At 46.7% G+C, this 11,922-nt stretch overlaps 1 protein-coding gene and 1 non-coding gene across 9 annotated transcripts in view; both read right to left on the minus strand.

Moving 5' to 3' along the window:
* The window catches only part of SMG6 (SMG6 nonsense mediated mRNA decay factor), a 262,938-nt gene extending 251,025 nt beyond the window's left edge, over window positions 1-11,913 (minus strand). For 4 of the 8 annotated variants that reach the window (XR_007911238.2, XM_051824498.2, XM_002718880.5 and 1 more), the window contains exons 1-4: window positions 11,730-11,913; window positions 7,900-9,658; window positions 7,172-7,364; window positions 6,270-6,380 (exon numbers count right to left, since the gene is read on the minus strand). Coding sequence is in view for 5 of the 8 variants with exons in the window: in XM_051824498.2 (XP_051680458.1) it covers window positions 6,270-6,380; window positions 7,172-7,364; window positions 7,900-9,658; window positions 11,730-11,817 (2,151 nt within the window). In the remaining 3 variants the exon portion in view is untranslated. Of the gene's footprint in view, window positions 1-6,269; window positions 6,381-7,171; window positions 7,365-7,899; window positions 9,659-11,003; window positions 11,307-11,477; window positions 11,611-11,729 lie in introns of those variants that run through there. The other 4 variants (XM_051824499.2, XM_051824497.2, XM_070061186.1 and 1 more) reach the window with 4 other exon arrangements.
* Window positions 2,388-2,494, minus strand: LOC127484588 (U6 spliceosomal RNA). The gene has a single exon (XR_007911640.1). It is a non-coding gene; the product is annotated as a U6 spliceosomal RNA (small nuclear RNA).
* Window positions 11,914-11,922: the final 9 nt, after the last annotated feature.

Consider the following 11,922-nt stretch of genomic DNA (forward strand, 5'->3'; position numbering starts at 1 on the left):
TCCGTGTAACTCTAACTTTCAAATAAACAAATAAATCCTTTTTTTTTTTTTTTTTTTTTTTTTGACAGGCAGAGTGGACAGTGAGAGAGAGAGACAGAGAGAAAAGTCTTCCTTTTGCCGTTGGTTCACCCTCCACTGGCCGCTGTGGCCAGCGCACTGCGCCTATCCAAAGGCAGGAGCCAGGCGCTTCTCCTGGTCTCCCATGGGGTGCAGGGCCCAAGCACTTAGGCCATCCTCCACTACACTCCCTGCCCACAGCAGAGAGCTGGCCTGGAAGAGGGGCAACCGGGACAGAATCCAGTGCTCCGCCCGGGACTAGAACCCGGTGTGCCAGCGCTGCAAGGCAGAGGATTAGCCTACTGAGCCGCGGCGCCGGCTAAACAAATAAATCTTAAAATAAATAAATAAATTTAAAAAAAAGGGCCGGTGCCACGGCTCAATAGGCTAATCCTCTATCTGCAGCGCCGGCACTCCAGTCAAGGCACCGGATTCTGTCCCGGTTGCTCCTCTTCCAGGCCAGCTCTCTGCTGTGGCCCAGGAGTGCAGTGGACGATGATGGCCCAAGTCCTTGGGCCCTGTACCCGCATGGGAGACCAGGGGAAGCACCTGGCTCCTGGCTTCGGATCAGTGCAGTACACCGGCCGCAGCGGCCATTGGAGGGTGAACCAACGGAAAAGGAAGACCTTTCTCTCTCTTTCTCTCTCACTGTCCACTCTGCCTGTCAAAAAAAAAAAAAAAAAAAAAAAAAAAAAAAAAAAAAAGTATACCGTTTTCAGCTTTACCTTTATGACCAAAAATCAGCTAACAATGTGATACAAAAATTTACTGGCGCCAGTGCTGTGGTGCAGCGGGTTACAGCCCTGGCCTGAAGCGCTGGCAACCCCTATGGGCGCCAGTTCGAGACCCGGCTGTTCTACTTCCGATCCAGCTCTCTGCTGTGGCCTGGGGAAGTAGTGGAGGATGGCCCAAGTGCTTGGGCCCCTGCACCCACATGGGCGACCCAGAAGTAGCTCCAAGTTCCTGGCTTTACATGGGCCCAGCTCCGGCTGTTGCAGCCATATGGGGAGTGAACTAGCAGATGGAAGTCCTGTCTCTCTGTCTCTCCTTCTCCCTGTCTGTAACTCTCTCAAATAAATAAATAATTATTCAAAAAAAAATTACTGAGAAAGCACAAAGGCAGAAAGTAGAGGGGGTGATTGTTATTTCCAGGCAAATGAAAGAAAATCTTACAAAACTCAGAGTCAGGAGACCTGACTATATAAACAGTGTATGATCTCAAGAAGTCATTGCAACATGCCAGGACTGTTTCTTCTGCAGAACATAAAAATACCTGTTCAGTAGAATAACTGGATTGAATGAATGTAAAAATATCTTATAAACATGCCGGCGCCGCAGCTCACTAGGCTAATCCTCTGCCTTGTGGTGCCGGCACACCGGGTTCTAGTCCCGGTTGGGGCGCCGGATTCTGTCCCGGTTGCCCCTCTTCCAGGCCAGCCCTCTGCTGTGGCCAGGGAGTGCAGTGGAGGATGGCCCAGGTGCTTGGGCCCTGCACCCCATGGGAGACCAGGAAAAGCACCTGGCTCCTGGCTCCTGCCATCAGATCAGCGCGGTGCGCTGGCTGCAGCGCGCCGGCCACGGCGGCCATTGGAAGGTGAACCAACGGCAAAGGAAGACCTTTCTCTCTGTCTCTCTCTCTCACTGTCCACTCTGCCTGTCAAAAAAAAAAATCTTATAAACTATAAAATTGGCCAGCGCCGTGGCTCACTAGGCTAATCCTCCGCCTTGTGGCGCTGGCACACCGGGTTCTAGTCCCGGTCGGGGTGCCAGATTCTGTCCCAGTTGCCCCTCTTCCAGGCCAGCTCTCTGCTGTGGTCCGAGAGTGCAGTGGAGGATGGCCCAAGTGCTTGGGCCCTGCACCCCATGGGAGACCAGGAGAAGTACCTGGCTCCTGCCTTTGGATAGGCGCAGCGCGCCGGCCACAGTGGCCATTGGAGGGTGAACCAATGGCAAAAGAAAGACCTTTCTCTCTGTCTCTCTCTCTCACTGTGTAACTCTGTCTGTCAAAAAAAAAAAAAAAAAAATCTTATAAACTATAAAATGATAAACAAATATTAGGAAAACTGTTGGGCTGGCACTGTGGCATAGCGGATTAAGCTATCGCCTGGACGCCGGCATCCGTTATTGGCTCTGGTTCCAGATCCAGCTGCTCCTTTCTTTCTTTCTTTCTTTCTTCTTTTTCTTTTTTTTTTTTTTTTTTGGTACCTATTTGTGGTCTCTGATTTATTGCCAGATGTGATTGGTAAATGACAGTTTCCATAGGCCTAATAGACTCATAAAGTTTTTCTCTTATCTGGGTGTGTTGGTGCTTACTGAAGTTAGAATTTTATAAAAATATGGAACACTTCACGAATTTGTGTGTCACCCTTGCACAGAGGCCATGCTAATCTTCTCTGTATTGTTCCAATTTTAGTGTATGTGCTGCCAAAGCGAGCAGTGCTCCATTTTCAATCCACCTCCCTGCTAATGCGCCTAGGAAGGCATCGGAAGATGGCCCAAGTTTTGGGTCCCTGCACCCACACAGAATACCTGGAAGAATCTCTGGGTTTCATGCTTTGGCCTGGCACAGCTGCAGCTGTTATGGCCACTTGGAGAATAAACCAGCAGATGGAACATCTCTCTTTCTGTCTCTCCCTCTAACTTCGCCTTTCAGTTAAATAAAAATAAATCTTTAAAAAATAAATAAAAAGAAAAAAACTGTTTACTGTTCTTTCCTGTCATTGTCAGTCTTTTTCTCAGTTACTATCAAGGAACTGTACTACTAAATTATGCTCCCTTTGCCAAAAACATTAGGAGGGTACCTCAAAAAGCTAATGGGGAAACAGAATTAAAATAAATGTTTATTTCAGTGCAAAAATACTGAAATCCATGCATAGTTTCTTCACAATATATATTTTTGTGAACTTTACAAAGACCCTTCGTCCTTTTCCAAACACCTACAACACACCAGAGATGGTGTAGTATTACAAAAATGTTTTCCCACTGACAGGCTCAGTACCTGTCACTCAATAAGGAAACAAAAGAACAGACCCTTAACAATCCCAAGACATTCACCCAATCAAAAGTTTTCCCAGAGACAGGCATTTGGCATAGCAGTTAGGATGCCAATTAAAATACCTACATCCCACACTAGAATGCCTGAGTTTGAGTCCCATCCGCACTCTCAATTCCAGCTTCCTGCTACAGCACACCCTGGGAGGCAGTACTTGAGATGGCTTAAGTACTTGTGTCCCTGCCACCCACATAGGAAACCCAAGCTGAGTTCCCAGCTCCTGGCTTCTGCCTGGCCCAGCCCTGGTCACTGCTGAGGAGTGAACCAGTAGATGGAAGATTGAGCTCTCCTCTCACTCCCAAAATAAGTAACATAAATAAAATTTTTAAAAATCTCCTTAAGGAATACCATTCACAACATACAACTCAACTGCACCCAACACAAAACAAAGGAACAAGTCACTGAATACAGAACAGAGCTCACCTGAGCCGATGCTGACCCTTCAGGAAGGCTTACTCACTAGCTAACTAAACAGCTACTGCACATCAGTCTCTAGCACAGAACTCAAACTTGTGACCCAGCTAAGTTTCATGTCACTAGATGCCATATACCCTCAGAGTCCTGACTATTCCATACATTCTTTTTATCAATGAACACCAAGAACTTTGTGTATATAACTGATAAAGCACAAAAGGAAACTGGTTGTATGTCCATACTACAGTCACTTTGCCATCTCAGATTCTTTCAAAGGCTCTCCATCATCCTCAGCTTGAAGTCCTGGATGACCTTAGCCCAGGCACCTCTTCAGCACCACCTTCCTGCTCACTCTCCATTCTTGAGACGAGGCTTCTCTTCCATTCCGCTAACCATAACACACCCAACCTCGGGACCATCAAATACACTCTGCTCTCCACCTGGAATGCTGCTATTCTGCATCCTCACATCCACCTTCACCTGGCTAATGTCTCAGGGCTTCAGCCTCAGCTTAACTATGATTGTCCTTAGTTCTCCATAATTCTCTAAACCATGTGAACCCTGTGAGACCATGGCTTTCTTGTTCAACACTGAATTGCCTCTGCCTAGAATGGCACCTTTCATGTTGTTGGTACCAGCACTGTGGCTTGGTTAAGCACCCACCTACAGTGCCAGCATCCTATATGGGCACTGGCTCAAGTCCCAGATGCTCCACTTCTGATCCAGCTCTCTGCTATAGCCTGTTGATTCGTGAGAGAACTTGTACGTAGCAATTCATCAGAAGGAACAGACAGGCAAGAAGAAGCCTCTGTTCCACACATCATACTTTCCTCTAATTAATCTCTAATCTCTCCCTAAATATGTCCCAGGTCTCTCTCATCTTAAAAAAACAAAAATTTCTCTTAGCCTTATATTATCTTCTAGTTTCCTTCCCTGCCTTAATAGCCAAGATTCTTAAAAGAATAGTCTATATCATTCTCTTGTTATCTCTGCAACTCCTCTCTTCACTACAATCTGGCTTCCAACTTCTCAAACTAAAACAATTCTTAATAAGGTCATCCAATCCAGCTTTCAGTAATCTTAACATCTGACAACTCGAGGGCCGGTGCTGTGGCATAGTGGCTAAAGCTGTAACCTGCAGTGCTGGCATTCCATATTGGCGCCAGTTTGAGTACCAGCTGCTCCAATTCCAATTCAGCTCCCTGCTATGGCCTGGGAAAGCATCAGAAGATGGCTCAAGTGCTTGGACCCGTGCACCAGTGTGGAAGACCCAGAAGAAGCTCCTGGCTTCGGATCGGCCCAGCTCTGACCGTTGCGGCCATTTGGGGAGTGAGACAGCAGATGGAAGAATTCTTTCTCTCTATCTTTCTCACTCTGCCACTCTGTAACTCTGCCTTTCAAATAAACAACTCTAGTGCACTTCACAATTTTGCCCACTCTGGCCAGTTTTCTCAGTATCCCAACTTCTGTTTCAACAATCACTCACACATTGATGACTTCTGTATTACAGCCCAGTTCTTTCTCTTGAGCTCCAGATAGACCAGAATATTCATTTGTTCATTTTCAAGTTCCTGATAGACATGTCCAGTTAAGCACATCCAAATCTGAACTATCTTCTTCCTTTGCAACCACTCCCCTTAGGCCACAAATTGGGAGACAATATAGATTCCTCATACCTCCAGTCTCATTCCTCACACCAAATCAGCCAGCAATTCAATTCTATTTCCATTATATCTTTCCAGTCTGTCTTTTCTTTTTTACCTCTATTACCTCTACATTAGCTAGGCCTACAACCTGACTCCCATAGCTTCACTGTTGCCCAACTCCCATGTAAACTCACCAACTTACCAGGGTGGTTCTAGCAGCAAAACTATCAATAGCTCTCCAATGCTTTCAAAGGAAGTCTAAACTTTTCAGGATGGCATATAAGAAGTTTATGATCTAGGGGCCGGTGCTGTGGCGCAGTGGGTTAACACCCTGGCCTGCAGCGCCAGCATCTCATATGGGCACAGGTTCGAGACCTGGCTGCTCCACTTCTGATCCAGCTCTCTGCTATGGCCTGGGAAAGCAGCAGAAGATGGCCCAAGTCGTTGAGCCCCTGCACCCATGTGGGGGACCCAGAAGAGGCTCCTGGCTTCAGATCGGCACAGCTCTGGCCCTTGCAGCCAACTGGAGAGTAAAGCATCGGATGGAAGACCTCTCTGTCTCTGTCTGTCTGTCTGTCTCTCTCTCTCTCTCTCTGCCTCTCCTCTCTGTGTAATTCTGACTTTCAAATAAAAAAATAGATCTTTAAAAAAAAAAAAAGTAGAAGTTTATGATCTAGTCACTTCCTCCTTCATTAGATTTACCTCCTATAACAGCCTCACATCACATAACAAACACCAAAATACTGAACTTCTTGAACTTTCTCAATAATACCTGGTTGTCTCTGGCTGTGCCCTCTCTAAACTGCCCCTCTCATCTTTCAGAGTCATATTTCAAGAATCAGCTTGACAGTCTCTGAGGAGCCTTCCTTGATCTCAACTAGACTAAATTAGATCCATTTCCCTCTATGCCTCTTCACTATACATACCACTACAATAGTACTTATTACATGGCAAATATTGATTTAATCTATCTCTTCTGCTGGATTCCATCTTTCATGCTTATATCCTCAACATCCAGCATAGTGCCTAACACATAACTAACACACAAATAAGTGTTTACTAAATGGATGAATTAATTTGAGTTAAAGAAGCTGACTTACTGTCTTGCGTAATGGCTTGCTGCGAATGGCAAGACCGTCCATGTAGTCCTCCAGTTTGAACTTGTAAGTAACCTGCAGCTTCTGAAGCAAACTATCAAAGAAGTCACTACCCTATGAAGAGAAAAAAATAAGAAAGAGCTGAATTAACCTGTCCTGGTCTAATCTATCTGAGAGAAACTAGGACAAAGTTCTGCTAGTGCTCAGATACACTATATAAAGGGAGGCACACAGTTGTGTACTGGCCACCAAGTGACCACAGGACAAATTCATGGCATCAGCTTCTCCCTTTGTACCAAAGATATGAATTCCCGACCGCCTCCACTCCACCCCTCCCCTAGGCCAAGACATTCAGAAAGCTCTTAAGCTCAAAACTAATCAGTATTAACATTAAGTTATAGCCCCAAGGTAGCAACACTGGTAAGTAAGGGTAGGCCAAAACCCAAGAGAAAAGTTTTAAACTTTTTGCCAATGTTATATTATAAAACATAGTATTTCAGACGATAAAAACCCATCACAAGAGGCCAGTGCCGTGGCTCACTTGGTTAATCCTCTGCCTGTGGCGCCGCATCCCATATGGGCACGGGGTTCTAGTCCTGGTTGCTCCTCTTACAGTCCAGCTCTCTGCTGTGGCCCAGGAAGGCAGTGGAGGATGGCCCAAATGCTTGGGCCCTGCACCCACATGGGAGACCAGGAAGAAGCACCTGGCTCCTGGCTTTGGATCGGCATAGCTCCAGCCATAGTGGCCATTTGGGGGTTGAACCAATGGAAGGAAGACCTTTCTCTCTGTCTCTCTCTCTCTCTCTCACTGTCTAACTCTATCTGTCAAATAAATAAATAAATAACCCATCACAATTACATGACGCTAAAGCCAGTATCCTGAAGACAAAAAGATGACAATTTACCTCATCTAAGAGTTCCAAAAGTCTGTTCCGAATCTGTTCTGGATTTTCAACATTCGGATCCTTGAGAAGCTGCCTGAACTTCTCAATCACCTGATAGAAAGCATTCTTCCACAGGATCTGATCCACATTCTGATTATCAGAGAACTCAATATCTAATAGAATACAGCGCTCATATAGCTGCAGTAGTTCAGCTCTGGAATAAAATACACGCAACTTCTAGTTCCAAATACACCACAGAAAAGGCCAGACCCAAGATTTGAGCTTCCTGTAAATTAACCGCCTCCCTTGGCAAGAAATCCAAAATGTGACCAGGTACACTACTCATACTACTTCCCATTCAGCACAGTAAAATGTCATTTTAAAGATAGTTAATGTCTAAGAAAATAGGTTGTCCCCATATGTCTTCACCTAAATTTAACAACTGAAATAAGATCTTCACTGCAAGTTAAATGTTGTTCAATTCTGGAAAGTCTTTCCTTTTCCCTTTGAAGATTCCACATTCCCTTAAAGGCCTTTTTTTTTTTTTTTTTCTTAAAGAAAAAGTAGGAAGCATAATTATTTCTACTAGGAATGTTCTTTTTCCAACTGTCCTTCCCTTACAAAAGCCAATGTGAAAGGAAGACAATACTCAGGGGCTACCCCAAAAGCTTAGACCATCTATAGCCACAGGAGCCTATTACACTCTAGCTCACCCCCAGTCCTCCTAGCCAGGGTGAAACACACCATACCTGAGCTGAGCCATCTTCTCCAGGCCCTCAGGACTGATGCGGTCCCTGGAGAGCAGGTTGCTGAGCTGCAGTTCCTGGTTATCAGCCACCCGGAGAAGCCTGTGTAGCTCCTGTTGCTGAACATTTCTCATGTGCTGTTCTATCTCCTCAGGGCTCATGGTGCTGGCAGGGACGGGGCTACAGACATACTGTCCAGATGGGGTCGGGTAGCCTGGGTAGTAAGGTCCTGGGTACACACCATTTGTAGGGCCCATTGGATACTGTAAAGGGCTATAGCCTGTATAGGGATACTGGGAAGCAGGCCCTGGTGTCCGGGGGTAATAATAGGGGTTGTCAGAATTTTGAAACTTATAGTAAGATGCTTGGGCCTGGCGAGAGTCACTCCAAGATGTAGGGCTGACTTCATCATCAGTGTCCAAGAAATGTAGCTGGGGCACCTGGCTCTTTAAAGCAGGCTTCTGGTCAGGATTATTTGGGTCCCACAATCGGCGGGTTGTGCCTCCACGACCCCAGCTCCGAGACCCCTTACTACCAGATCCAAATAAAGGCCGAGGTCCCAAAGGTGTAGACTCTGGAGAGCCTGCCGAATTCACAGACAGAGTGGTATGGGCAGGCAGAATCAGAATGCCACGCCCACGACCCCGAAGTTCTTGTTTCAAGTTTTTAGACTCTTGCTTCTCAGAGCCCTTGCCCCCACTGCTCAAGCCTCTGTCAAGCTTTACCCTCTCCACATCCTCCCTGGCTGACCTCACCATGGGGGAATCTTTGTTCATGGTTTCTGCATCAAAAGTGACACGAAGAGTGCCTCGATTTTCTTTACCATTGCTTTTCTGCTCGCCCTCCCCATTGGCAGACCAGTTTCTTTCTAAATGTTTCTTCCTTTCTGAGCTCTTCCTGGGTCCTAATCCATCAGGCTCATCAATTTTATCCTCATCTAAGGAGTCAGTTGAAGACATCGATACTTGCTTCTTCAGTCGTGGCCTCTCCTTGGTCCGATCCTGTCGGCGGCGGCGACATCCATTATTATCGGTCAGGCCAGCTCCCTCAGCACTGTTGTTGCTACCCGCTGAGCTGGTACTACAAGTGCGGTAACGGTTCCTTCGTTTATCTGAGCGGGAGTACCGCTTTGCAGAACCTGGCTTCCCCTGGCCCCCATCATCAGTCACTTTTTTCACCCCCTCCCCTTTTTCAACCCTCTTTCCTTTTTCTCCCTTTGCAGTCCTTACTCTCTCACTATTTGGGCTCTTGTCTGTCTCAGTTTTATCTGTCTTATTCACGATTTCCTCTTTCACAATTTTGCCCCTATAATCATCTTCCTGTACTCTCAGCTGTTCTACCTGGTTGAGGATTTCTTCCTCATCCGCCCGAACAGCAGGTTCTTTGGTAACAGTTTGTAAACGCCGCCCAGGCTGATAGATCTGCAGGTCCGGTTTCTTTGTTCTCTTAATAATTCTTAGACTTCGATCCTCTTGTCCAACAGTCCTAGGAAAGGATTCCTGTCCCCGATTATTTTCTAGGTCTATAGGACCATTTTGCTGTTGGCTGTCCAGGTCTTTGCAGGCATCTTTAATGATCTGTGTGTCATTTCCAACAGCAGACTCTCTGTCATTAGCAATTTCATCCTTAAATTCCTCACTCCCAGAGGGTTCCTTGATCTTAGGTCTGTTCCTTAGTCGAGAAAGACCAGGCTTATAGATTTCCAAATCTGGGCGCCTGTTATCTTTACGTGGCCTGGGCTCCTTTAATTCCTTCATGTTTTCTGTTGTGTTGGGGAGAAGGTTGGGAAGAGTGAAGGAGGAAGGGGAAAATACTGTCATTCTGGTTAAGCAACACAAAGGCAAGCAAGAACTACAAATCCAAATGCCAACATTATAACAGATGAGGAAGGACATTTCTTCAAATGCAGAAATTCTGGGTTTATAATATTTGTTCAACAACTGGCAAGGCTAAGAATTTAATTGTGCTACAGCTACATACACATGGGGGAGGAAAAAGGGGGAGAAACCCATATACTCTTGGGTTATTCAAGTCATATTCTGAACCTTAAAATCCGAAAGTACTCATTATTGTCAGAATAAGAGGGCTAACATTTCCAGCATTAGATTGTTTTCTGTCTACACAACCCTTGCTCTACAGACATCTCAGTCTTTTCTTTCACCTGGAACATTTTTCTAGGGTGGCTAAGTCTGTTTAATGTATTAGTGAGGAGTAAGGGTAGAAGAAAAAGAATATGTATAATAATCTACAGTCCTGAGCATCTCTGCAGGGGAAAAAAAAATAAAAGGTAATTCCAATCTCTGAACTTGACCAGGATAATTCTATTCTTAAGGATACCACGCCTCCTACTGAAACAAACAGAAAGCAGTTCCTTTACTTTCTCCAACTCTGCTTATTCTCCCAATTCTCTAACAGTAGCCAGCAGAGTCACTTCAAAGGAATACTGCTCAGACTATCATCACCAGACCACCACGATTAACTGCTAATATCATGATGGAACAGGAGAAAAAAGTTCCACAGGGGAGCTTTCCCTGGACATTGGAAAGATGGTGACATGCTCTCAAAATACCAAGAACTGGGGCATTCAAAAGTAAGAATTCAGAAACCACACTGGAGGCTCCATGAACTTACTGAAAGATAGATGAGCAAAACTATGTCTTTTGTAAAGATCTGTTACCTGTACCTATTAAAGAGAAGACAACTGTAAGTATGCCCTAAACATTTCAGTGGGAAAGTGACAGGAATCATTGAGAACATTATCATCTACTCAATATTCAATGCTACATAAAATCCCAGTACTGTACTGTTTTATAAACACAATTACAAACAAATCCAGAATAGGATCGCATGGTCCTGCATTTACACCTTCAAACAGGAGAAACAAAACAGAAAATAAAGCTGAAAAAATAAACTAGCTGTAGTTTAAAGATTCCGCATCGGTATCTTCAAAGAGCCTTTATGAAGTATGAACAAAGATACAGCAATTTAACCCTGGAATGGCTCACTCCCAGCAGTCTTTGTATCTTAGGAGTGGGTCAGAAGAGCTACTACTACTTCGCACAGCAAAGGGGAAAAACAGCCTGAGTAATCCAATTCAGGGGACTAACCATTTCAGACTGGCCACAGGTCTGGAAAAGGCACCTACCACAGCTGCAGTTCTGCCCAGCTCCACTGCCTAACAAAGAAAAGGTGCGACCCTAGAATCTTTCTTGGAGTTTTCCTGATGTGATTCGACTTTTAAATAAACTTGCAAAATGAGCTTTCTCTCTGATAAAAACTGCTCCCACACATGCCAAGGCCAAACCAGAGCGGCGTCAGCCCTCGGAGGTCCTGGATCCCTGCAGTGGCGCAGCTTTGAGGAGCCTGCCTTAGGGGGAAAAAAAAAAAAGTTCACCAAGGAAGTCTCAGGCTGTAAAAACTGTCTCAATTTCCCGGTTCCTTCTCTCCGACGCCGAACAGACGGCCGAGGCGGCCTGCGGATGACGCCTTCGGGAAACACACACCGGGGGTCTCGCACACCCCAGCATCCACTCCGACTACTGGGGACGGTCGGAGAGGGCTGGGGCAAGGGGAACAGTCACCTTCGCGGTGAGACGCGGGTGGAGGCAGAACGCAGGCAGGGCTCTCCCAGAGGCAGACCCAGGTCGTGGCCGAGCCGGGTCCCACACTGGCCCTGGAGCTGGCAGGGAGGGGACCGCCCGTGGCCCCCGCCCCCACTGTTGGGGGAAGGGGCGGGGGCTCCCGAGCGCCGCCGACCGGGCAGGGAGGAGGCAGAGGAGGGGAGGGAGGCGGGGCGGGCAGGCCCGGCCCAGGAGCTGGGCGGCGCGACTCACCTCTGCTCCCGGCCTGCGGAGCCAGAGTGGCCAGGATCCCTCTCAGCTCCGACGCGGAGATCCTCACACGCTCTAACCCCTCCGCCATCTTCGCGACTGCTGCTACAGCTGCAGCTACTTCGCCACCGCCGCGCGCAGCCAGGAAACCACGACGGACGGGCGGCGCGCGCGCTCACCCACTCCCACCCTTCTC

The sequence above is a fragment of the Oryctolagus cuniculus genome, chromosome 17 (genome assembly GCF_964237555.1).
Source record: "Oryctolagus cuniculus chromosome 17, mOryCun1.1, whole genome shotgun sequence".
Taxonomy (NCBI): domain Eukaryota; kingdom Metazoa; phylum Chordata; class Mammalia; order Lagomorpha; family Leporidae; genus Oryctolagus; species Oryctolagus cuniculus.